The sequence below is a fragment of the Hordeum vulgare genome, chromosome 4H (genome assembly GCF_904849725.1).
Source record: "Hordeum vulgare subsp. vulgare chromosome 4H, MorexV3_pseudomolecules_assembly, whole genome shotgun sequence".
Taxonomy (NCBI): domain Eukaryota; kingdom Viridiplantae; phylum Streptophyta; class Magnoliopsida; order Poales; family Poaceae; genus Hordeum; species Hordeum vulgare.
Window position 1 is genome coordinate 588,538,876 of NC_058521.1, and position 26,591 is coordinate 588,565,466.

Consider the following 26,591-nt stretch of genomic DNA (forward strand, 5'->3'; position numbering starts at 1 on the left):
AAAGCACATACCTTGATAAAGTTTTGAAGAGGTTCAAAATGGAACAGTCCAAGAAAGGGTTATTGCCAGTGTTACAAGGTACGAGATTGAGTAAGACTCAGTGCCCAGCAACTGATGAAGATAGAGAGCATATGAGCACCGTCCCCTATGCTTCAGCCATAGGCTCTATCATGTATGCAATGTTGTGCACTAGACCAGATGTTAGCCTGGCCATAAGTATGGCAGGCAGGTTCCAGATTAATCCAGGAGTGGATCACTGGACGGCGGTCAAGAATATCCTCAAGTACCTGAAAAGGACTAAGGAGATGTTTCTCGTGTATGGAGGTGATGAAGAGCTCGCCGTAAAGGGTTACGTCGATGCAAGCTTTGACATAGATCCGGACGACTCTAAGTCGCAGACCGAATACGTATTTATTCTTAATGGGGGTGCGGTAAGCTGGTGCAGTTCCAAGCAAAGCGTCGTAGCTGATTCTACATGTGAAGCGGAGTACATGGCTGCCTCGGAGGCGGCTAAGGAGGGTGTCTGGATGAAGTAGTTCATGACGGATCTTGGAGTGGTGCCAAGCGCACTGAATCCAATAAGCTTGTTCTGTGACAACACGGGTGCCATTGCCTTAGCAAAGGAACCACGGTTTCACAAGAAGACCAGACACATCAAACGACGCTTCAACCTCATCCGCGACTACGTCAAAGGGGAGGACGTAAATATATGCAAAGTGCACACGGATCTGAATGTAGCAGACCCGCTGACTAAACCTCTTCCACGGGCAAAGCATGATCAACACCAGAACTGTATGGGTGTTAGATTTATTACAATGTAATTAACATGGTGATGTGAGGGCTAGATTATTGACTCTAGTGCAAGTGGGAGACTGTTGGAATTATGCCCTAGAGGCAATAATAAATATAGTTATTATTATAATTCCTGTATCAAGATAATCGTTTATTATCCATGCTATAATTGTATTGAATGAAGACTTATATACATGTGTGGATACATAGACAAAACACTGTCCCTAGCAAGCCTCTAGTTGGCTGACCAGTTGATCAAAGATAGTCAGGGTCTTCTGACTATGTACAAGGTGTTGTTGCTTGATAACTGGATCACGTCATTAGGAGAATCACGTGATGGACTAGACCCAAACTAATAGACGTAGCATGTTGATGGTGTCATTTTGTTGCTACTGTTTTCTGCGTGTCAAGTATTTGTTCCTATGACCATGAGATCATATAACTCACTGACACCGGAGGAATGCTTTGTGTGTATCAAACGTCGCAACGTAACTGGGTGACTATAAAGATGCTCTACAGGTGTCTCCGAAGGTGTTCGTTGAGTTAGTATGGATCGAGACTGGGATTTGTCACTCCGTGTGACGGAGAGGTATCTTGGGGCCCACTCGGTAATACAACATCACACACAAGCCTTGCAAGCAATGTAACTTAGTGTAAGTTGCGGGATCTTGTATTACGGAACGAGTAAAGAGACTTGCCGGTAAACGAGATTGAAATAGGTATGCGGATATTGACGATCGAATCTCGGGCAAGTAACATACCGAAGGACAAAGGGAATGACATACGGGATTATCTGAATCCTTGGCATTAAGGCTCAAACGATAAGATCTTCGTAGAATATGTGGGATCCAATATGGGCATCCAGGTCCCGCTATTGGATATTGACCGAGGAGTCACTCGGGCCGTGTCTACATAGTTCTCGAACCCGCAGGGTCTGCACACTTAAGGTTCGACGTTGTTTTATGCGTATTTGAGTTATATGGTTGGTTACCGAATGTTGTTTGGAGTCCCGGATGAGATCACGGACGTCACGAGGGTTTCCGAAATGGTCCGGAAAAGAAGATTGATATATAGGATGACCTCATTTGATTACCGGAAGGTTTTCGGAGTTACCGGGAATGTACCGGGAATGATGAATGGGTTCCGAGTGTTCACCGGGGGGGGGGGGGGGGGCAGACCACCCCGGGGAAGCCCGTAGGCCTTGGGGGTGGCGCACTAGCCCTTGGTGGGCTGGTGGGACAGCCCAAGAAGGCCCTATGCGCCATAGATAGAAAATCAAAGAGAAAAGAAAAAAAAAGAGGTGGGAAGGGAGAGAAGGACTCCACCTTCCAATCCTAGTTGGACTAGGATTGGAGGAGGACTCCTTCTCCCCTTGGTGCGTAGCCCTTGGGGCTCCTTGAGCCTCAAGGCAATCCTCCCCTCCCTCCTCCTATATATATGGAGCTATTAGGGCTGATTTGACACAACTTTTCCAAGGCAGTCCGACCACATACCTCCACGGTTTTACCTCTAGATCGCGTTTCTGCGGAGCTCGGCCGAAGCCCTGCTGAGATTAGATCACCACCAACCTCCGGAGCGCCGTCACGCTGCCGGAGAACTCATATACCTCTTCATCTCTATTGCTGGATCAAAAAGGCCGAGATCATCGTCGAGCTGTACGTGTGCTGAACGCGGAGGTGCCGTCCATTCGGCACTAGATCTTGGGACGGATCGCAGGACGGTTCGTGGGACGGTTCGCGGGGCGGATCGAGGGACGTGAGGACGTTCCACTACATCAACCGCGTTCACTAACGCTTCTGCTGTGCGATCTACAAGGGTACGTTGATCGGAAATCCCCTCTCGTAGATGGACATCACCATGATAGGTCTTCGTGCGCGTAGGAATTTTTTTGTTTCCCATGCGACGTTCCCCAACAGGGAAACCCTTCTACCATCTAGGGAGGATGTCAAGTAAGAAGAAGAAGGAGGGGGGCTCTCTCCCCCTCTCTCGGCGGCGCCGGAACGCTGCCCGGGACATCATCGTGTGACGGCGATCTACACCAACACCTCCGTCATCTTCACCAACATCTCCATCATCTTTCCCCATCTATATTCAGCGGTTCACTCTTCCGCAACCCGCTGTACCCTCTACTTGAACATGGTGCTTTATGCTACATATTATTATCCAATGATGTGTTGCTATCCTATGATGTCTGAGTAGATTATCGTTGTCCTATCAGTGATTGATGAATTGCTATGATTGGTTTAATTTGCTTGTGGTTATGTTGCTGTCCTTTGGTGCCCATCATATGATCGGGCGCATGGATCACACCATAGGGTTAGTTGTATGTTGATAGGACTATGTATTGGCAGGCTAGAGTGACAGAAGCTTCAAACCTAGCATAGAAATTGATGCATATGGGATTGAAGGGGGACCAATATATCTTATTTCTATGGTTGGGTTTTACCTTAATGAACGTTAGTAGTTGCGGACGCTTGCTAATAGTTCCAATCATAAGTGCATAGAATTCCAAGTAAGGGATGACATGCTAGCAGAGGCCTCTCCCACATGATTCTTGCTATCGATCTAGTAACGTAGTCAATTGCTTAGGGACAATTCCGCAACTCCTACCACCACTTTTCCACACTCGTTAGACACTCGTAGTTGTTTCTTTATCTAACCAGCCCCTAGTTTTATTTACGTGTTCTTTACTTTCTTGCAATCCTTTCCTATCACTCCTACAAAGTACTTCTAGTTTCATACTTGTTCTAGGTAAAGCGAACGTAAAGTGTGCGTAGAGTTGTATCGGTGGTCGATAGAACTTGAGGGAATATTTGTCCTACCTTTAGCTCCTCGTTGGGTTTGACACTCTTACTTGTCGAGAAAGGCTACAATTGATCCCCTATACTTGTGGGTTATCAATGCTCTCGTAGGAATAAGAGTTGTAGAACAAAAGAGAGCATCAAGAAGCAAATACCAAACACATTTAAGTCTAACATGCTTCCTATGCATAGGAATATTGCAATAGAATAATCTATTGAAGCACAAAGCAATAAGCATAGGAAGGCAAAACAAGTACAACATCAAAACCTTCAACATAAAGAGAGGGAACTTGATATTATTGAAATATCTATAAGCATATGTTCTCTTCTCATAATAATTTTCAGTGGGATCATGAATAAACTCAACAATATAAGTATCACATAAAGCATTGTTACCATGATCCACATGGACTTCATGAAGAGGATAAAACTTGGAGTAAAAGAGAGACTAAATCTCTTCGCAATCCCGTAGGTGAGAATCATATTGTAGCCTATACTATTCCAATGCTTTTCCTTTTAGTGACAAGGCAAATAATTTCCTCATGACTCTATCTCTTGTCAAACCTGGAATCTTAAACAACTCACAAATTTCTATAAGTTTCAACAAATGAATACTAGGATTGACTGTTCCATCTCCTCCATAACAATCATTCCTAACTTATTTCAATTATCCCAAGTGCTATTTTGAATGGATACATTCATTATGTGGAGGAGACTTCTCTACCACGGGTGTGGTAAAGCGGCCTTCCCCAAGTAGTGAACTAAGAGTGCAGTTTTCCATAAGCCTAATTAGTGAAGTCACACAACTTAGTGTTCTAAGTGGAACCCATAGCAGCAGCAAAAAGCAAGAACAAAGCAACTATTTTTTTGTTCTTTTTGGTATAAGAATCTAAAGCAAAAACTAAAAAGCAAACTAACAAGACTAAAAAGCAAAGGTAAAGGATAGCGTGCAACTCCCCGGCAACGGCTCCAGAAAGCTTGCTTGATGACGAGATGATGTATATACTTCTCGCTCCTCGTTGGTTACCCCAAGTGGAAGGTAGAGATGTAGTCAGCAACAAGTTTTCCCTTACACGGAGACTGTAAGGTTTATCGAACCAGGAGGACTCCTAGGATCAACAAGTAGGTGTCTCCCACCCTGGCGCTAGCAGAAGACGTGGACCTCCACACACACAAATAACTTTGCTCCCAACGAGTACAGAGAGGTTGTCAACCTCTCCGGCCTTGTAGTTTGCAAAGAATCCAAACGCAAGCAGGAATAGTGATAGTGATTGCAATGAAAAAGTAAATGAAAGCAGTACATGATGAAGGTGTAAGCAATGGTGGTGATATGGATCGGAGTCACATGAACGCACCGCAATGTTAATTATGCTACTTGAAAGTTAGAGGCTCAATAGTAATGGGCAGTACGCCAAGACAAGTAGACCGTTCATTCATCAACATCTACTTACTAATCATCCATGTTGAGATATCTATCCAGAACATCTCGCTGGTATTAAGTTGCGAGCCCCACCCAAAGTGTAAACTCAAAGCAACGGACAACTGCATTAACGAACTATGCGTAAGGTAAACAATCCTTGCAACCGTGGTCACAAGCACCGTTGTTTTATCCCTGGTGGCAACAACACATCCCCTAGTCTCGTATTTTTGTCACTCAAGCTAGACATCAGGGGACATGAACCCACAATCATGCATAACGCTCCCTCTTGGAGTTGCAATCTACTACTCGGCCAAAACAATACAAAGCAACAGAGAATATGCATGAATCACTAAAGAACATAATATAAAAGGATAATCAAATATATAACTCATAACAATCTGAACATAATCTCATAATCCATTGGAACCCAACAAACCGAGCATAGCAATGGCATGAAAATTACATAGGTGCCTTGATCATGTAGGACGGCCCACAGGGACAAATCATGGAAGCACAAGATTGGAGAGAAGACATCACATAGCTACTGGTCGTGGACTCATGGTCCAAGGAGGACTACTCACAGCACGCCCGGGAAGCGTCCATGGTGGTGGAGAATCTCCCGGAGATCAATCCTCCCTCCGGGAGGGTGCCGGGAAGAGGTCTCCTGACGCTCCCGATCTCGGAAGCGCTGTGGCGGCGGAACGATGGAGAAATTTGCGATTCTGGATCCACTATAGGGTTTTCCTCGACGACACGTAAATATAGGAAAAAGGAGGGCACCAGAGGGCGTGGGCCCCACCCAGGCGGCCTCCTGGCGTGACCTAGGGGTGGGCCGCGCCCACAGGTCGCCTGGTGCGCTGCTTCGTGCTTCGTGAAGCTTCTGGTGCGCTGCTTTTTATATTTTTTCTTGGTATTTTTGGGGCTCCGGAAAGTTGGGCCCCTCCAAAAAAGACACTAGCAGACAGAAACTGACACTGAGTGCACTGAGTTAGTAGGTTAGTTTAAATATGTGTAAAAAGATATAAAAGTATAGCAAAGCATATAACAATGTCACCCAAAAGATCATGGAACAAGGAGAAATCAAAGATACGTTTGAGACGTATCAGCAAGCTATCTCATGCGACGGCCGAGTAGTCTCACCCTCCTATGTTGCCTCCTTTACCAAAGCTGGTTGTTGACTTCGAGGGCGACAAAGATGTGGATCTCTATAGCTCCTTCGCCCCTCGTTCTTTGGGCTTCTCGCCCCGTGTTGGTTCTAATTCGACGCAACATGTGTTGCCGGAATTCAAGGGTGAGGCATCTGTCGAGGTTTTGTCTCCGATGCTGTAGATCATGCCCGGCCTACAGGTGTAGTGTGACGTTTATCGATGGACTCTCTCCAGGCTTCAAAGGTGGACTCCGTGTCCTCACCACCCTTCATGGAGCCTTGTCGCGCATCAAACAACCTACCTCTTAGTGTCATGGAGCATGGAGTTTTAGATGTTGCCGTCATTCCCACGTCTGTGGCCATCAGGCAGGTAATGCATGTGAGTGGCATATGACCATTGAGCCACTTGTGATGGCACCTACTTCAAATTCAAATGCTCTCTTAGCCAAGAAACTTTGTAGCTTGCTAGTCAGTGTGGAGTTTTTTTTTCTTTTTTTACGTAAATAGTCGGTGTGGAGTTTGTTAGACCTAATTTGAAGAGATTCATTGTTTGCGGAGACGTTGATAAGAAACAAACAAAAAAAGATGGGTAAAAGTAAAAGTGACGTTAAAGACTAGATGTCTTTCGCTGCTTGATTGGGTTGTTATTATGGGTTAAAAGACACTTCGAAATACGTGGATATGTATTCGGTGAATATGACGGATTGTATATACGATTGTAGGGTTTTATACCGTGTGAGAAGTTTGTATGTACTTCGTTTGTATTAATTTTCGTCCCTTTTTTTAAATAACTTGACAATTTTTTCTTTTTAATTAACCGATGAAACCTTTTTTTTTTTTTTTTGTCTCCGTTTCGGAAAAGATCGCGCAAACCAGAAAGCGGAGAACGAAGGGCGGCTGGCGGGACGAGAAAGCCCAGGTTGTCTGCGGACCTTCGTCTCTTATCTCGAACGGTCATGGCGACCGCGCCGAGATCCGCGCCTCCCAGCCGCGCCGCCGCGGCCGGAGGTAACTGCCCGTGAGTGGTTGGGGTAGATGGGCACGGACGAGCACCTCCGCGACGACGATGCCATCGCGGTGCTCCTCTCCTCCGGCTTCGAGGCCGACAAGTTCGGCGCGCTTGACCTCCTCCCCGCGCAGGCCGTCGACGTCGCCACGCCTCTTCCCATAGGTTCAGTTCCTCCCGTCCTGTAGCTCCGTGGAAACTCGACCTGATTTTTGCGTGCGTCCACTCTCAGCAAATGACTAGAGAATGTGTGCTGCGCCGCATAAGTAAATGTCTAGCAGATTTAATTGCCGCAGGTTTGCTGCGCTAAGGCTTGCTTCTAGATTATGATATATACACCGATCGAGATACACTTTTGGTCTATACTCTGTACTGATGCTATGTGATGCGAATGGTTTCTAACAGATTCAAGAGAAGTGTCAGGTTCAGATGCTCTATGTTTCACTGCATTTGGGTAATGTGCACAGCACTGCACACACAAGATCTGCTCCATCAACCAGAACCGTACTCCGCCTCGAACGGTAAACTCTACTGAATTTTCTATCTGAGCCACGTAACATTTAAAGCCTCCTTTGGTTCACAGTGTAGGAATAGAAAACTTCTAAAAAATGAGATGCCATACATCTCAAATCCCATGAACATGAATAGTAGAAGAGATGTCCTTTGATTCACATACTAGGAATTTTTCCATTAAGTCTAGGCTAGTATTTATTTTCCTACGAAAGCAGAGGATATCCATAGTAATAGGATTCTATTGCTACGAATCAAAGTGCAGTAAATAATTTTTTTCTATAGAAATCTTATCCTACACAATTCCTCTAAAACCAAAGGAGGGCAAGGTGACATCTTTTTTTCAGAACTAGCATGGTGGACTGCGTAAATTTCGGGGCACCTTCCTGCCATTTTACGAAATGTCATACTTTCATTTCGAATTTCCTCACTCACTCGCGAGCATTGGGCGCGGCGGCTCCCATTGCTATCGCCTGGTGGGCTGACGGCTGTCCTTTTGTCGGCTAATTTGTAAACGATGAAACCGTGGATCACTTCTTTCTATTTGTTTTGTGGCTAGGATCATTTAGAACTAGCTGCAATGTGCTTTTAATTTAAGAACGGTGCCTGTTAACCTAAAACAATGTTTTGGGATTTGGCTCAGCAGTTATCCAAAGAATTATAAATCTTTGGTCTCTGTCGGAATTGCTGCTGTGTTCTGAACTATTTCGAGAAGTAGAAATGATATTTGTTCTACGGATAAGAGGATCAATGATCCTTTTGCATTGATTCATCTGTTGTGCTACTAGATTAATTCTTGGTCAGTTTTGCAGCAAGTACGGTAAAATCTAGAGGTACATAGCGAATAAGTGAGATCTTCGGGGCTGCTCAGGCATAGAGACCTGCTGTACCGAGGCAATGCTTTAGTAGGCGGCGACCTCGCCATCGCTAGAAAAGGACTTTGGCGAGATAGCTTGCGTTGTATATATAATGGGCAAATTGGCCCAAAACGTGCATTCATAATGAAGCTTGTGCTTTACCCTCAGCTAAGTAATTTACAAATGATTGATATGACTATCGATAAGCTTCACTTGAAGAGCACCCCAGAAACGAAGCAGCAAAAAGGCAAAAAATCACACTGATGCTCTTACCATCGGCGGTTATCCAGCTATGTGATGGTAACGGACTGGTAGATTTGCTGCATCACCCCTCTGAAGCGGTCAATGTCGAGGGTGACGTTCTGGCCGTTGAAGAAGGTCTCCCAAGCCACACCGAACCCCTGCCTCTGTATGGAGCGGGGGTCGGTGAAGACGGCGTGGTCCCTTGGGTATATGTACTTGAGCGTCGTTTCCTCGGCCGTGGCCTCGTACTCGACGTACCGGAGCCCCATGTCAGCCGTCGGAGCGCCGAAGGCACTGAAGGACGCCCACCTCATGTCGCCCCATGGAACAATCTGCATCACTGTGCCGTTGCGTGGGAGGAACACAAGGTTGGTGAGCCCTGCGCCGTGCACACCCAATATCACGTCACATGAGTTCACGACCTCCGCAAATCGGGCCATGTCGCTCACGACCTCCGGCCCCGCAGACACCACCTCGAAGCCGACCTGCGTGGCAGTTGCGATTGCCTCCACCTCGTTGGCAATCTCCCTCGACCTGCGCCGCGACACCATTACGAGACGAGGTCTGTCGCCGGAGGTTATGTTTACGGGGGTCATCCACTCACGCTTCAACGAGTAGGCTGACCGGAGAAAGTCCCGGAAGTCGGTCATCGTGTAGCCCTTGCGGGATAGAGCAGGGATGATCCCTAGCTCCTTATGGCTCTCGGTGCCGACGCGCACAGACGGGAAGCAACGCACCTCGTCGTCGGCGTCGAAGTCGATGACCGGGTAGTTGGAGAGTGCGGCGAGGATATCCTTGAACTTGGCAAGCCATTTTGAGTCGTAGTTGGTGGCCACGAGCTGGACGCGGCCATCAAACTCCCGCGCGGTGTTGAAGAGAGGGATGATGCCGTCGGTCATGGCGTGGAAGAAGTTGGCGAGGTAGCCGCCGGAGGAGAAGACCACGGCGGGGACGTCGTGCGTCACCGTGCATCCTGGCGCATCCGGCCCCGGTGGGTCGTTCCAGCGGATGGTCACCTCCCGGACAATCTGCATAGTCTGTGGCTCCCACTTGCGCGTGTACGGGTGAATGGTCACCGTCCCGTTCTCTGGCCGGTAGCTATCGCCGGACGCTGAGACCACGTATACGGTGGCGGCTTTGCCGTGCATGCGGACGTCGCCATCCATGGTACATATGTCCATGCGTTCACTGCGAAAATCACAAGTTGATTTGCTTCTTGGTGCTACCACATCTGTATCATGCACAGAGGAGTTATTAATTAGTAGTGTTAGGAACAATTGTCTGACTTCATTTCACAGTGTAGTGCATATGATATTTTTTTGGTTCAAAAGTAAATCTTACAAATTTTGACCATGTTTATAAAGAAAAATTGCCTATATCTATTAAACATATATAATATGAAAATATATATCATTATGTATGTAATGATAAACGTTTTGGTATTCTAAATATACGTATATTTCTCCATGGACTTGTCCAAACATTGCAAATTTGATTTTTGACAAAACATATTCTATAGCCACTGAATTATATATGGAAAGGAAGGAGAGTAATCAGTGTTCTTTAGAAACTTTCTCTTTAGGTTTTCTTTTGTCACTCTTGGGAAAAAAATCAATTGTAGTTGGATTTTCCCATCATGGGAAGCTCATTATTACACGCAAAGTGTGTTAGTTTGTTTGCTACCATATTCGAGCATGGCCAACAATTACTTTGTACGTACCTATCTAATGCTTGAGTGCCCCAACAAAATTACGAAATGTAAATATCTAGTGCTTGAATATGCACTATACTTTGTACGTACCTGATTTTATCAAAGAACCATCTACTCCCCCGTTGATGGCTTGGAGTCGCTTTTCGTTTTCGGCATCTGCAACAGATTACAGTAGTCAATTTAGTCAGGCTTGACTTTTGAACAAGCTATTTGAACCTCCGTTGTGCAGAGAAACGGTAGTTAATTACCTCTGTTCGCATCGTCGTCGCTTGATGCTGGAGAAGGCAGTGCTTCCACGACCGGAGGCGGATCAAATGAAGGATCGGCCAACACACTATCATGGTAGATTTGCTGCAAGACCCCTCTGAAGCGGTTGATGTCGAGGGTGACGTTCTGGCCGTTGAAGAAGGTCCCCCAAGCCACACCGAACCCCTGCTTTTGTATGGAGCGGGGGTCGGTGAAGACGGCGTGGTCCCTTGGGTATACGTACTTGAGCGTCGTCTCCTCGGCGGTCGCCTCGTACTCGACGTACCGGAGCCCCATGTCGGCCGTTGGGGCGCCAAAGGCACTAAATGACGCCCACCTCATGTCGCCCCACGGGACGATCTGCATCACGGTGCCGTTGCGCGGGAGGAACACCAGGTTGGTGAGCCCTGCGCCGTGCACGCCCATTATCACATCGCACGAGTTCACCACCTCTGCAAACTGGGCCATGTCGCTCACGACCTCTGGCCCCGCGGGCACCACCTCAAAGCCGATATCCGTGGCGGTTGCAATGGCCTCTGCCTCGTTCGCGAGCTCCCTCGACCTGCGCCGCAACACCATGACTAGACGAGGCCTCTCACCCGAGGCCCGGTTTACGGGAGTCGACCACTCACGCTTCAACGAGTAGGCCGATCGAAGAAACTCTCGGAAGTCCGTCATTGTGTAGCCTTTGCGGGAGAGAGCAGGGATGATTCCCAGCTCCTTATGGCTCTCGGTGCCGACGTGTACCGCCGGAAAGCAACGCACCTCATCGTCGGCATCGAAGTCGATGACCGGGTAGACGGAGAGCGCGGAGAGGATGCCTTGGAACTTGGCAATCCACTTGGGGTCGTAGTCAGTGGCCACGAGATGGACGCGGCCGTTGTACTCCCGTGCAGTGTTGAAAAGAGGGATGACGCCGTCGGTCATGGCGTGAAAGAAGTTTGTGAGATAGCCGCCGGTGGAGAAGACCACCGCGGGGACGTCGTGCGTCACCGTGCACTGTGGCGGATCTGGTGCCGGTGGGTCGCTCCATCGGATGGTCACCTCCCGGATAATCTGCATTGTTTGTGCCTCCCACTTGCGCGTGTACGGGTGGATCATCACCGTCCCACTCTCTGGGCGGTAGCTGTCGTCGGAAGCTGAGACCACGTACACAGTGGCTGCTTTGCCGTGCATACGAACATCGCCTTCCATGGCGCATATGTCCATGCGTTCACTGCGGAAGTCACAACTTGACTTGCTTCTTGGCGCTGCAACAACATCTGTATCAGGCAGACAATAGTCATTAATCTTTTTCAAGGGATAATAGTTACTAGTAGTTACTACTACTAGTTATCTTTTGTCACTCCTAGGAAAAAAAAGCATTGCATGTCGAATTATTCCACCATGGGCACCCCCTTATTAGGAACTCCTTCCGTTCCATAATGTGGCGCTTATAGATTTTCTTAAAAGTCAAATTTGTCAAAGTTTGATCAATTTTATAGAGAAAATTATCTATACTTAGAATATAAAATGCACGTCATGCATTATGTACATCACGGGATATAGCTTCATACTATATATGTTAGATATTGTAGATATAGATGGTTTTTTCTATAAATTAGATCAAACTTCACTAAGTTTGACTTAAAAAACTTTTTGCACTACATTATGGATTGAAGAGAGTACTCTATTTGTACAGTTTATACAACTGTACAACTAACGCAAAATCTGTTAGTATTAGGTCGTTTGCTACCAAATTCTATTATCGCCCACATTTTTATGTTTTCTCCTTGCTAGCCAGTGTTCCAAAACCAAATAATAAATCCAAATACGCAATATTGAATATGCAGTATAGTTTCTACGTACGTTTTCTCCTTGCTAGCCAGAGTTCCCCAACCAAAACGTGAATTGTATTTCTGCTATGGGAATGGCCTTTTTGCTCTGGGAACATATGCTTTTGGATAAACAGTAAATCTAAAAATAGTATTTTTTTGAAGGATTATGATTTCTTTTGTAGATATTCATGTTAGTGTAACAACTGTGCTTGACAATTTTTATGTGGCATGGGACCACAATGCTACATCGCTGAAAAGATTTTAAAAAATATAATCCCTCTATAAACTAATAGAAAAATATTTAAATGACTAAAATAATGATCTAAACGTTCTTATATTAGTTTATACAAATAGTAACATTTAGAGGTAGCATTTGTCGTTTTCTACCTGTTTTATTTTGTACAGGTCAAAATGCTTAATCGTTTCTCATAAAAATTTACAGATAGCATTTAGGTGTAACCATGGACACATTTATTTTTATTTTATCTTACATTTAAAAAAAATATTTTTGACATGCAGGAGCATATATATGCTCTCAAGAGCTGAATTGAATTTCCGCGACGTACCTTGTTTTACCAAAGAACCATCTACTCCCTCGTTCATGGCTTGCAACCCCTTCTCCTCGTTTTTGAGACCTGCAGCAGATTACAGTATTCAGTTTAGTCAGACTTTGACTTTCGAACAAGCTTCCATGTTCTGCATAGAAAAGGTATTTGATTACCTCTGTTCTCATCGACGACCTCGCCGGGCGTCTCATCACTTGATGCCGGAGAAGGATCAGCCATTACAGAATTCTGGTAGACTTGCTGCAACACCCCTTTGAAGCGGTCGATGTCGAGGGTGACGTTCTGGCCGTTGAGGAAGATCTCCCACGTCTTACTGTACCCCTGCCTGTTTACGGAGGGGATGTCGGTGAAGACGGCATGGTCCCTCGGGTACACGTACTTGAGCGTCGTCTCCTCGGCGGTCGCCTCGTACTCGACGTACCGGAGCCCCATGTCAGCCGCCGGAGCGCCGATGGCACTGAAGGACGCCCAGCGGAGGTCGCCCCACGGGACGACCTGCAGCACCGTAGCGTTGCGAGGGAGGAACACCAGGTTGGCGAGCCCAGCGCCATGCACGCCCACCATCACGTCGCACGAGTTCACCACCTCCGCGAACCGGGCCGTGTCGCTCACGGCCTCCTGCCCTGCCGACACCACCTTGAAGCCGACCTCCGTGGCTGCTGCGATGGCCTCCGCCTCGTTTGCGAACGCCCTCGAGTTGCGCCGTAGTATCATGGCAAGACGAGGCCTGTCGCCGGAGGCCCGGTTTACGGGGGTCGACCACTCACGTTTCAGCGAGTAGACTGACCGGAGAAAGTTCTGGAAGTCTGTTATGGTGTAGCCCTTGCGGGAGAAAGCAGGGATTATCCCTAGCTCCTTATGGCTCTCGGTGCCGACGTGCACCGACGGGAAGCAACGTACCTCGTCGTCAGTGTCGAAGTCGATGACCGGGTAGTTGGAGAGGGCGGCGAGGATGTCTCGGAACTTGGCAACCCACTCGTGGTTGTAGTCGGTGACCACGAGCTGGACGCGGCCGTCGTACTCCCGCACAGTATTGAAGAGAGGGATGATGCCGTCGGTCATGGTGTGGAAGAAGTTGCTGAGGTAGCCGCCGATGGAGAAGACGACCGCAGGGACGTCGTGCGCCACCGTGCACTGTGGCGCATCCGGTCCTGGAGGGTCGTTCCAGCGGATGGTCACCTCCCGGATAGTCTGCATCGTCTCTGTCTCCGACTTGCGCGGGTACGGGTGGATAGTCACCATCCCGTTCTCCGGCCGGTAGCTGTCGTCGGACGCTGAGACCACGTACACTGTGGCGGCTTTGCCATGCATACGGACATCACCTTCCATGGCGCAGATGTCCATGCGTGTACTGCTGAAATCGCAAGTTGACTTGCTTCTTGCTGCCATCACATCTGTATCTCGCGAACATGAGTTACGAATTAGTACTACTAGTTTGAAACTTCTCTTAAATTTTCTTTTGTCACCTCGGAAATTTTCAAATGCCGTTGATTATTTTCAAACTTCTCTTAAGTGTTGATTATTTTGTTTACGAGCAGCCCCTTACTATACAGTGCTTTTTTCGTGTGGAATATAAGTTTGGCATGGGAATTGAAGTCGTCAATTTGACTATGAAAAGAGGTACAATATGCAAAAAAAATGTTCATAAACTTCATTGGACAATTGAACCTAAAATTATATTTTTGTTGACATACAACACTTTTTTTCACTAATTAAATTGAAGACCTGAAATCCGCGTGGCTAGCTTCTATTTTCTTCAAAAGAAAGTATATATTCCCTCTCTCGAAATAAGTATGTTAACTTTATACTAACTTTAGTATAAGACTATATTAAAATTGAGACACTTATTTGGAGCAGAGAGAGTACTTTATACTTGTAGAACTAACACGGTGTCTGTTGCTCCCTCTGCTCAAATATAAAAGGCCTAATGCGTTTTAAGGTTGTTTTAAATTATTGACAAAATTAATAATATATAAAATGGATATGAAATTATATCATTAAAAACTTCTTCCACGTATGAAAGTGTTGGCATACTGTTTTTACCATACACATCATATGTTATCATTCGATGATATTCTTTTAAACATACACATCATATGTTGTTGTTCTAACCAATGGTCAAAGCCTCAAAGGCAATCTTAAAAAATGTAGCAAGCCTTGTGTATTCAGACGGAGGGAGTAGCATTAGTTTTTTTGCTATTTAATGTAACGAGACTTGACTTTTGAAAAAAATAATTAATTTAGCAACCTTTCTGCAGAGAAAAGGAGTGATTACCTCTCTTCGCATCGACGATGGGGGTCTCGTCGCTTGATGTGGGAGAAGGTTGTGCATCCACAACCCCGGTAGGTGTCTCATCGTTTGACGTGGGAGAAGGTTGTGCATCGATGGCCTTATCGGGCGTGCCGTCGCTAGATGCGGGAGAAGGTGGTGCTTCCACTGCATCGCCGGGCGTCTCGTCGCTTGATGTTGGAGAAGGTTGTTCATGGACAGCCTCGCCGGGCGTCTCGTCGCTTGATGCGGGAGAAGGTTGTTCATGGACGGCCTCGCCAGGTGTCTCATCGCTTGACGGGGGAGAAGGTGGTGCATCGACGGCCTTGCCGGCCGAGGCCGTCTCGTCGCTTGATAGGGGAGAAGGTGGTGCATCGATGGCCTTTGCGGGCGTCTCGTCGGTTGATGCAGGAGAAGGCGGTGCTTGTACGGCCAAATCTGAATTAAATAAGGGTCAACCACATGGCATATACTATTATTGTATGGTTAGCGTCAATCGATGATTTCATTAAGGAACTAAAGCTTCTCTACTATTAACTCGGTTAAAGAATGAGTTTGTGGCATACCATGCGCAGCTCTTAACTTGGCTACCTCGAGTAGTAGTTCTTTGTGCGCAGCTCTTAGCTCGGCTACCTCACGTAGTAGTTGCCTCTGCTGCTGCCATATTGCACTCTCTGTACCTGGGACGGCGAAAGAGGACGCAGGGGCGAAGTTAAATTGCCTGGATTACAATGGTTAATAGCATCATCAGCTTTCCTAAAGCTAGGCTCTATTTCATTATATATATTTATATATGACACCAAACAAGGTGCCTCAAAACATGAACTACTTAATTCCACATTATTGATGTTCAATTAAGACCTATTCTAAGTCAAATTTCTTAGAGTGAGTAATATATAACATCAAATCTGTGTAGTATGAAAATGTATTGTATAATGAAACTATTCTGGCATTGTAGATGGTGATGTCTTTTTTTTTTAAGGTCAAACCTAGAAAACAATGGCTTATGATCAAATTAACAGGAACTTCAGGTAATCTTGTACGCAGCGAGTAGTATAGAATATGCAGTGCACATTAACTTAACTTTTGAACCAGCTAATTAACTTAACCTCCGTTGTGCAGAGAAAAGGGTGACTAATTACCTATGTCGGCACCGACAAGCTTGCCGGCCATCTCGTGGCTGGATTCGCGAGAAGGTGGTGCTTCGACGACCGAATCTGAATTAAATGAAGGATCCATATACCATTGTTGTTAGCGCCAATCGATGATTTAATTAGAGAGCTGAAGCTTCTCTACTGTAGCTGGGTCAAAGATGGATCGAGTACCATGCTCAGCTCTGAACTTGGCCACGTCATGCAGCAGTCTCTCCTGCTGCTGCCATATTGTATCCTCTATACCTGGGAGAGGGACGGCCAAGTTAATTGCCAGGATTTCACGTTAATTAATCACCTAATACAGGATATATAGAGAAACCGAGGTGAGGCTCACCTGACGACGGAACCTTGTGAGTCGACTGTCGAAAATACTCCGCGGCTTCCGTAACGCTGGTCCCTGTAACTGCAAAACATGGAGGAAAGTCATGTCAAGCTGTAGATTTTACATGTAAATCTGTCGAGAACCGATTTCTCGAGAGGTACGCGCGCTTAAAGTATCACTAAACGTTGATCCGGATCGAGATCTTGTCAAGTTCAAAGCGAGGGATTGGTTGTATTCATTGGCTGGCGTGCATGCATGTGGAGAAATCAGTGCACCCAACCTTGAACAGCCGTTCGATTCTAGGTGAATCAAAAAGCTCGAGCGTTTTATCGAAGATGATCAAGCTCATGGGTAATATACACACACTCATGCTGCAACAAATATGTTGAATAATTGTGACAGCTAAATTCATACTATGGACCAAGACTACTGCTCTTCTTCTTCTTGGGGAGATGGATCAAAGAAGAACGCACACACGTACACATATATAGATCAGATGAACAATTAGAAAACAGTTGAACACCCGAAAAGGAGTTGCTGATTGTAATCGAGAGGACTTACGGCGGGGAACCTGCGGCATGTAATCGGCATTGAGCAGGACGAAGACGAGGATGGGAAGCAGAAGCCACACGATGGCCCTTGCTCCTGCCCTGCTCGCGAGCTTCTTGCCGCTCTCGTTCCTCCTGGCCTTTTTCATCTCGCATGCAGCCGGGCTGCTCTTGTACTGGCTTGAGCACCTAGCTCTAGCGAATGGTGGTCACCGATCCTCACTGACCTCGGAGCTACTAGTATATGCGTGTGCGCATGGGATTTAATGACACCGGAGGTCAACCCCCAAGATTTTAGTACAAGTGAAGCGTGATGTGATCTTGTTTCTGAACGCGCTTTAATGCTCGAGCTTAGTTTAATCCGAGCTTTCTCATACTCCAGAGTGTGTCCTAAGTCTTTGGGTTGACCCCGACCTCGAGCGTCATTAGATCCCAGGCACTGTAATAATGGCACCATTGCGGTGATCGACCATACTAGTGCCATCCGCCGACGGAGCATACGTCTACGTCTAGTCTATATATTTCACTCCTACACTCTGGTAATAATCTACAATAAAATATCTCTGTACAGAGTCGTACGCTACTCCCCGTATGAAATTGCACTGTGGTTTTATTTCAATGGTTCTTGTATCAGGGAATGTGTAACCTCTGTGTGTGTTAGCTCTCCTGCTTAGGCCGTGGGCCATGTATTTTGACCTTAATTTGCTCCCAGTTCGCAGCAAGGATACATTCCATGCTAGGCTAAAGGCAGCTAGAATGTACCCATGTTAGAACAACCGTTCAATACTCTCAGCTAGAGCGTGAGAGGGTCGAACTGCCCTGACCGAAGGGCAACTGTCAAGGCAACCATCGCTGGTACATCCTGCCATCTGGTTTGTCTCCACGAGACTAAGCTGAGCTCCGTCGACTAAGCTGAGCTCCGTCGACACCTTCATCCCTGCATCTCTTGGGGCAATAGACTACGTCATTTTGCGCAACGACAGGCCGACGGGACGAGGGGTGGGATCCTTCTTCTTTGGGATGACACCTTCCTCGAGGTTACTGACATCGCCATTTCGTCCTGTTGCCTCTCCGCCATTGTACTGTTGTGGATTCGTGCCTCGGACTCCTCCTTCAAAATCACGTCGGTCTACGGGCCAAATGATAACGCACACAAAGGATGCCTTCTTCGCGGAATTAATTGGCCACAAACCAATCCTGGGTGCGGTCTGGCTTGCATCCGAGCTAACAGGACTGGGACATTCGGCTAAAGTACCCCCTGAGTTGTTATAGTTCAAGGATCCCCAAACTGTTTTTATTCATGTTTATAAGTTATTTTGATCCACTCGCAAGTTTTTCAACTCCCCGTGGCTCGGGGGCTGTCATACCTATAAGGCATGTAAAACCTTATAAATAAATCTAACACTACATGATTTACCTTGAAGCCTGCCAGCAAACAGCTGAAGGCTCCCTTTAGTCCGGTGTCAACAGACTGAATGCTTTGTAGAATCCCACCCATAAGGGTGCGATGTTCATCGGCAATGGATGAGCTAGATAAAGCCTCCTCCATCATTGCACGCCACTCGGCCGCAGCCGTTCTGTCACAGGCGGCACTGGAGGCGACGTTGAAGACGCGGAGGATCGGAGGTCCGTGGAGTTGTCTCCGGAGGAAGCTCGGATGAATAACAACCCCCTCTCCACTCGTCGGGAGGGGATCAACCTCCTGGGTTTCGGTGACCGAGGCGTGAACCTCGGCCGGGACCTCTCAGTCTTCGATGGTCGACGTATGAACCTCGGTTCCTTGTTATATCACCATATTATTGCTATTTAATTTAATGCACCTATATACCTGGTAAAGGGCAGAAGGCTTGGCCTTTTGGCTGGGTGTTTTGTTTCGCTTTTGTCGCCTTAGTTTCGGCTATCGGTGTTAAGTTACATATTCAGCGCTCCTAACATGCTTGGGGTTGTTATGGGGATCCCTTGACTTTCGTTTTGGGATAAAACTCCTCTAACAAGGCCCAACATTGATACTATATTTGCCCAACATAATAATACTGATAATTAATTTGACACATAGGGAGTTAGTGCTACCAATGAGTAATTCAACATAATACAGGGAGGGCAAGTGCTGTTGGTGATGGTCCTAAACAGAGCACCGTGCGGGGCCAACCTGGGGCAACTCAGGAGATGTCTATGAGGCTACCGTATGCTTCGATTATCCATCGTGTTCTGAGAACGAGATACGCGGCTCCTATCGGGATTGTCGACATGTCGGGCGGCCTTGCAGGTTTTGTTTTAACTTTCTCGAGCGTCTTGTGCGAGGATTTCGAGGATACTTTGGGCTATCTCGAGGTTGAGGTTTTCCACTAAGAATCTGAGGAGATCACGGATTTTGCGGTCGAGGTTTTCGACGTAGCGTGTGGTAGTTTGTGATGGACTAGTTGGAGCCCCGTGCAGGGTTAAATCTTTTGGAAAGCCATGTCCGCGGTTATGTGGCAAATTTGGAAACTTTATTTAACATACGGTTCTAGATAACTTGAAGTAAACTTAATTAAAATACACCAACTGTGTGCGTAACCGTGACCTTCTCTTCTCGTGACTTCTGCATCCGAAAGAGGACACAGTGGGGTTATGTTTGACGTAAGTAGGTGTTCAGGATCATTCATTTGATCATCTTTAGTCTCGTTCGTTTATGCGTAGATCACCCCCCTCTTATTCTTGTACTCGTAAGTTAGCCACTCAAATAAATGCTTTGTTGCTTGTTGCAGCCTCACCACTTAACCATACCTCACCCATTAAGCTTTGCTAGTCTTGATACATTTGGAAATGAGATTGCTGAGTCCCTATGACTCGCAAATTACTGCAACAACAGTTGCAGGTACAGGTAAAGCAAGACTTTAACGTGAGCGCGATGATTGTGCTATTTGAAGTTTCTTCTTCTTCTTCATCATCAATCTAGGATGGGTTCCAGGCCGGCAACCTGGGATAGCAAGGATGGGCGTCATTTCTTTTATCGTTTGATTTCGTCCGTAGTCGGACTCTACTCTTCTATATGATGATTGAATATATTGTTGTAGTGTGTTGTTTACGCTGTAGCTTGTGACGAGTGTAAGACAATTCCATATACTCATCTCTTCTGTACATGTACTCGTAACCATATCCATTCTTGCAAACGGCGAGATGCACATCTATCCCTGTCGAGGCCCTCGTGCCAAAATAAGGATAGTATCGCATCTTGTGTGTTACACAGCCCGCCGACAAATGATGCAATATAGCACCAGGAGCCGCCAGCAAGAGCTTCATTGGAGCACCGAGCGCTGCACTACAACTTCGAGAGTGCCGGCGAGCTCCATTGGAGCACCGAGCGATGCAGCTTCGACAGCCGCTAACGCATCGTGAGCCACTAGCGAGAGATCCATTGCAGCACCGCCGCCGACAATCTCAACGGGGTCGCGGCGTCACTTGTGTTGCACTGAGAGTGCTTTCAAGCTCCATTGAAGCACCGAGCGCTGCACTGCAGCTTCAACAGCCGTCAGCAAGCACTGCAACACAACATCGGCGAGCAGCAGATGAGAGCTCAATTGCAGCATCGCCGACGTCGATCTCCATGAGTCCGCGACGCCGCTTGTGCAACCACATCGAAGACGTTGCATTGGCACGCTCTACAACACCGGGTGCTCCCCCTCAGCACCACCGACGCTGCACCGTCGTGCTCACAACAGCAGCAGCAGCGAGGTCAGCGTAGGGAGTTGCAGATCGCCGGTGCAAGGAGTTGCATGTTGATGCAGACACTACAGATCGTTGAACGCTGAAGTGCTGGATCGACATCTGGTGCTGCAAGATCCCCACAGACTGCTTCGACGAGGCCAGCAGCGAAGTGGAAGATGGGTCTTTGCGTGAGAGAGGTGGAGACGAAAAGAGGACAATGGAATCTCGTTGGGTACAAGAAAGATAAGAGCGGCTCGCCTAGCGCTAGGGGATAAGGCAGTGATGCATGGCCCCACGAGGACACGTGGCACGCGAGCGAGCCGAATGATTTCCTTCAGAAAAATCATAAATTTGGAGAATCTTTATGAATTTAATTTTTTTTAAATGTTTCTGAACTTGGAAAAAGTCCATGATTTTGTTAAAAACACTGATTTCAAGAATGTTCACAGAGTGAAAAAAATGTTTATAGATTTAAAAAAGTATGAATTTAAACAAATTGCGAGTTCAAAAAAGTTCATGAAATTTAAAATGAACAAAAAGCAAAAAATATATGAAATAACGTAAGAAAGGAAAATTTTGATCAGTTTACTAAATTCGTTGTAAACTACTAGAAGCTTCCTAGAAGCGGCAACACAGTGGCGAAGCTGCTGCAAGGCTACATTTTTTTAGGGTACTGCAAGGCTGCATGGCCATGGCCCGCTCAGGTTTATAGCATTTACCTCTAATACAGTCAACGCATGGGCCTAAAAAAGTCAGTTATGAGCATCCTTCTGCACGGTGGCCCGTCCAATTGTTTGCTGCAAGCTCCGCCACTGCGGCCACTGCACAAAAACTAGGAACATTCCAAGGCGGGCCGGCCTAGTTGGTTTTGTACGAGCTTTTTTAACTTTTAGATTTAGAATAAGCTGTTTGTTACCTACCATATTATAAATTTTTAATAAAATTATTTTTAAAAGACTACTAATTAAGTTTTAATTGACAGACTTCTTCCGTGCAATGTAATTGACGGACTTGTAAAACAATAAATTTGGTTGGTTTCTAAAATGGAGAAATCAGCCGCGTCGTTCGCACGCCACGCGTCATGGAGCCACACACCCACGTTATTCGTTATCTTTAGCGTCAACGCGAATCATTCGTTTTCTTCCCAACTCGAGCGAGATCTCTTTCTGCTTCTTCTCCCACCTCTGTCTCTACACAGGTACCACATGTCTACCTGATCGCCATTATCCCTCGTTAGAGCAGCCCACAGGGAGGCTTTGCAGTACCCGACGGCGGCCTACCACACTGAATCAGCCGGTGACCAGCAGCAACCGTGTCGACTTGCAGCTCCCGTACCGGCCTCGCTGTTGCCGTTGTTGTAGAGAGCAACGATGTAGCGTCGTTGGTGCGCACAAGAGCGCATGTTGTTGCAGGAGAGGGCCGTGCCCAAGGTGCTTTTTTCCTTGCAGCGAGTGAGCAGTTCGAGCAGGGTGGCGCAACCAAGACGTCGATTTTGCCTCTCTGTGCTACAGACGGCGATGGAGCACCGCCGGGGCCAAGGCTACATGAAGATCGACGGAGCTGCAATGAAGCTCCGGCGGTGCTGCGGTGGAGCTTCGTCGTGCCGCCGGGGATACAATGAAGTGTCACCCGCGGCTGCAATGTGTTAGAATAAATCCGAGGTACGCGGTCGATCCACCTAGGAACAAGTAATCACAACACGATGACGACACCGAGATTTGTTAACGATGTTCGGCGAACTCGCCTACTCCCCGGGGCAATGACTACAGGCGCTCCTCCCCGAGATACCGCAACACCGGCCACCCGGGCGTCGGCACAAGCCGCCGGCTCCCCCTTGCGAGCCTGTCGCTATCTAGTCGTCATAGGTTACAACGTGGGGTGCCTCCTAATATATAAGAGGCCAAGGGTACGACGTGTCCGACTACAACACTACATGTATCCTACCCACACTACAACACCAAGTCCATATGTAACCCAACTCGTACATCAATATTCAACACAACTCTAACAAACTCCACCTTGGCGAATATTTTCACCACTTGTCCATGCATCAAACTTCCATGTACTCCGGACTTGTGTTGTTTTCTTTCTAGCTTACCGAGACCTACCCGACGAGTCTGCCCCAGACTCGCCGTCTCCGTGGGAACCTGCTGCTACTCCTGCAACTCCAGTCTCCGTGACTCCACCTGCAATAGTGCTTCCTTGCAACTTGTAAAGATGCGAAGCCGTCCTCGCTTCAATCATTACGGTCACCTCATCTTTCATGATTTTCATAGTCTTCTTATCCCGATCACAACGGAATACCATACCACCATCGTGAAGAACTCCAAGCGAAATTAGATTTCTCCTTAGCCCCGGCACATGCCTGACTCCCCGAAGCATCCGCTCAACTCTGTCAAACATCTTGATTTTGATGTCACCTACTCCAGCAACACGATAACCAGTGTCATCGTCCATATAGGCTAAACCAAAATCACCAGACTTGTATGAAGAGAACCACTCCTTGTTGGGTGTCCCATGAAAAGAGCAAGCTGAATCCAACATCCACGCTTCACTTTTGGTTGACCGCTTGTCTGATACTACAAGGGCATCACTACTGCTATCTGAGTCATCACCATGAATTGCCATGTTAGCACTTGACCCACCATTGAGCTCTGGACAGTCCTTTTTAATATGCCCCCTCTGCTTACACTTGTGACACTGTATTTTCTTTCTCTTTTTCTTGTTCTTCCCTCCCTCATATCCCTTCCGCCACTCTTCACCCTTGACTAGCAAACCTTCACCATGAGAGACTTCCACCGCATTCTTCTTTCTCATATGATAAGATAGCAAGGCTGCAGTAATATCCTCATTCTTGACGGTCTCCTTGTCGTGCGTCAAAGTAGTGATCAAATGGTCATAGGATGATGGCAATGAACACAGAAGCAGAATTGCCCTATCCTCGTCGTCAATCGTCGCACCCAAGCGTGCTAGATCCGTCACGACTTGATTAAAGGCGTCCATATACTCCACAAGATTCGACCCCTCCTGCATCTTCATCCCATACAACTTTTGCTTCAAATATACCTTGGTCGTCGCAGTCTTGGACATAAATTGACTCTCCAGCTTCTCCCAGATCTTCTTCGACGAATTCTCATCCATCACATGATAAATAACCTGGTCCGACAGACACAACGTATAGTTTCGGCTGTCCTCAACTGTAACTCCTCCCAGTCCTCAGCCTCCATCTTAGCTGGCTTGGCTTCCTGCAACAACGCCTTCAAACATCCTTGTTGTGCCAACAAATCTTTCATCCTTGTCTGCCATAACCCAAAGCTTTCAGTCCCGTCGAACTTCTCCACCTCAAACCTGGTACCCATTGGCGCCATGATTCTTTGTATGGCTGATTGTGTGAAAAAAATACCCGAGTTATCCCCGCGATGCCGAAGTACACTAGCAAAACCCACGTGGTCTCGCCTCCGTGCACTAGTAGCAATCCATCAAAATAAATTGGCGTTCCACGTGATCTACTCGTAAGCACAAATCTAGACGCTTGATGCTAATTGCTTTGCTAAAGCCTGATGTTTTCCGATGTACTACTACGTATCAATGGACTTTTTCCTTTTTGCCAATTGATCTACTATGCGTCTCGTCCAGCCGCCACTGCTTTTAACTTGCATGCGTACAGGTGTTGCTGTCCGGCTCGAACACGAGTTTAAAACAAATCCCGAACGGTGGTGTCCTGGCTGTACACGAATTGTCCTGGAACTCTGTCCCCTTTTTCTTTCAAAACAAATCCCGAAGGATGGTGTTCTGGCTGTACACGAGTACACGACCCTGATCTTCGCGCCACCTAGGAACAAGTAATCACAACACGATGACGACATCGATATTTGTTAACGAGGTTCGACGAACTCGTCTACTCTTCGGGGCAATGATTACGGACGCTCCTCCCGGAGATACCGCAACACCGACCACCCGGGCGCCGGCACAAGCCGCCGGGTCCCCCTTGCGAGCCTGTCGCTATCTAGTTGTCATAGGTTACAACGTGGGGTGCCTCCTCATATATATATATATATATATATATATATATATATATATATATATATAGAGAGAGAGAGAGAGAGAGAGAGAGAGAGAGAAGGAGGCTAAACCTCCGGCCTCTGCATGAATCGATGCATGCAGCCATCTTATTAATTATTCCACAAAGGTCTAACAAAAATATACATCAATCCATCCAAAGCCACCACTCATACCTACAAACTCGATAATGTGGTGTGCTCTCCCTCCACATATCTAAGACCGGTGTTGTTTCCAATCCATCCACATAACGTATCGGGAACAATAGTCGGTGCAGCACACGTAAAACGCACACCTCACGCACACGTTTTACCAGCCGCCATCATCCTCGAACCACTGACCCATCTTCAGGAAAGAGATCCGCATCATCCTTGCCAGGCCAATCATCCGTCGACGCCACCACGACGCCCAACGGCGCCACCACCCTGTGCTCATCCGTCCAGATGCGAAGACTCCGGGAGATCTGTAGTGCGTAGCACCTGCCAACCAGGCATGACTCATCGTAGCACCTGTCGGCCAGGCATAACTTGACAGCTCCACCGAAATTCCGTGCAAGAAGAAGCCTCTCCATCTCCTGCCTCAGTCTGCCAGCGCTGCTCCACAAACGATGCTCCCAAGAGAGAAACGGCACCGCAGTACCGCCATCGTCCGATCTGGAAGACCGGATCCTAGGGTTTCCCCCGAAGCAGTGCCCACCACCAGAAACCAATCAGGACCCACACAGTGCCCACCACCAGTCAGCCCTCAAGGCGACACCTTCAGGAAGGTCACGACGTCGAGGACGCCGCCGCCGCCCACCGGAGTTAGGGTTTTCACCCAAAAGGCAAGGAAGGGGAGCAGAGGAGCAGATGTATACCCACGTCTCCAAAAAGAATAACGGCGCCCTTGAGCGTCGTCGTCGGCGCGGTCGGCCTGGGCCAACCAAGGGGTTTCCCCCAATCCGAATCTCCTCCACCGGCTTCACCCGCAGGAAGGGCCCCGGCAACCACGCCGGCACCGCCAAGAACCCGCAGGAGAGAGGCCCATAGATCAGGACCTGGGGGCGCAGGTGGCGGTGCGGGCATGTAACGACCAAGATGCGGTCCTTTCCGATCTGGGGGTCGAGGCCCCCGAATAGAAAAGAAGCGCATCTAAGCGTTTCGCAAGCAAGTAACATAACACAAATAATAATACAAGTAGACAATTCGGGATTCAACTGTCTTCTTGTTAATAACTCAGAGTACATCACAGATACAATCAAGGTAGTTCCGCTACGGACTACAAAACATGGAAATGCTATGCTACCCTGCCTGCAGGCCCACGATCACGACCACGCCTCAGTCCTCTGGATAGTTCACGTAGAGGCGGTCTGTCTCCTCGTCGTACTGCCACGCCAGCTGGGTGCCGTCGGGATCATCTGTCTCTGGGGTACCTGTACCTGCTGGGAGTTTCGGAGG

General features: G+C 47.4%; 3 protein-coding genes across 3 annotated transcripts; all 3 read right to left on the minus strand.

Moving 5' to 3' along the window:
• Positions 1–8,615: 8,615 nt before the first annotated feature.
• On the minus strand, positions 8,616–10,639 carry LOC123447325 (alpha-1,3-arabinosyltransferase XAT3-like). Its single transcript, XM_045123915.1, has 2 exons — positions 10,578–10,639; positions 8,616–10,007 (listed from the first exon to the last, which is right to left on the minus strand). The coding sequence occupies exon 2, from the start codon at positions 9,955–9,957 to the stop codon at positions 8,824–8,826; it is 1,134 nt and encodes a 377-aa protein (XP_044979850.1). The 5' UTR covers positions 9,958–10,007; positions 10,578–10,639; the 3' UTR covers positions 8,616–8,823.
• LOC123450844 (alpha-1,3-arabinosyltransferase XAT3-like) lies at positions 10,561–12,269 on the minus strand. The gene is made up of 3 exons (XM_045127909.1): positions 12,252–12,269; positions 10,736–12,023; positions 10,561–10,643 (listed from the first exon to the last, which is right to left on the minus strand). The coding sequence occupies exons 1-3, from the start codon at positions 12,267–12,269 to the stop codon at positions 10,561–10,563; spliced, it is 1,389 nt and encodes a 462-aa protein (XP_044983844.1).
• Positions 12,270–12,376: 107 nt separating this feature from the next.
• Positions 12,377–17,836, minus strand: LOC123450845 (beta-1,2-xylosyltransferease XAX1-like). The gene is made up of 9 exons (XM_045127910.1): positions 17,423–17,836; positions 16,874–16,942; positions 16,711–16,782; positions 16,528–16,602; positions 15,952–16,065; positions 15,392–15,823; positions 13,272–14,510; positions 13,117–13,185; positions 12,377–12,402 (listed from the first exon to the last, which is right to left on the minus strand). The coding sequence occupies exons 1-9, from the start codon at positions 17,556–17,558 to the stop codon at positions 12,377–12,379; spliced, it is 2,232 nt and encodes a 743-aa protein (XP_044983845.1). The 5' UTR covers positions 17,559–17,836.
• Between the last annotated feature and the right edge of the window lie 8,755 nt (positions 17,837–26,591).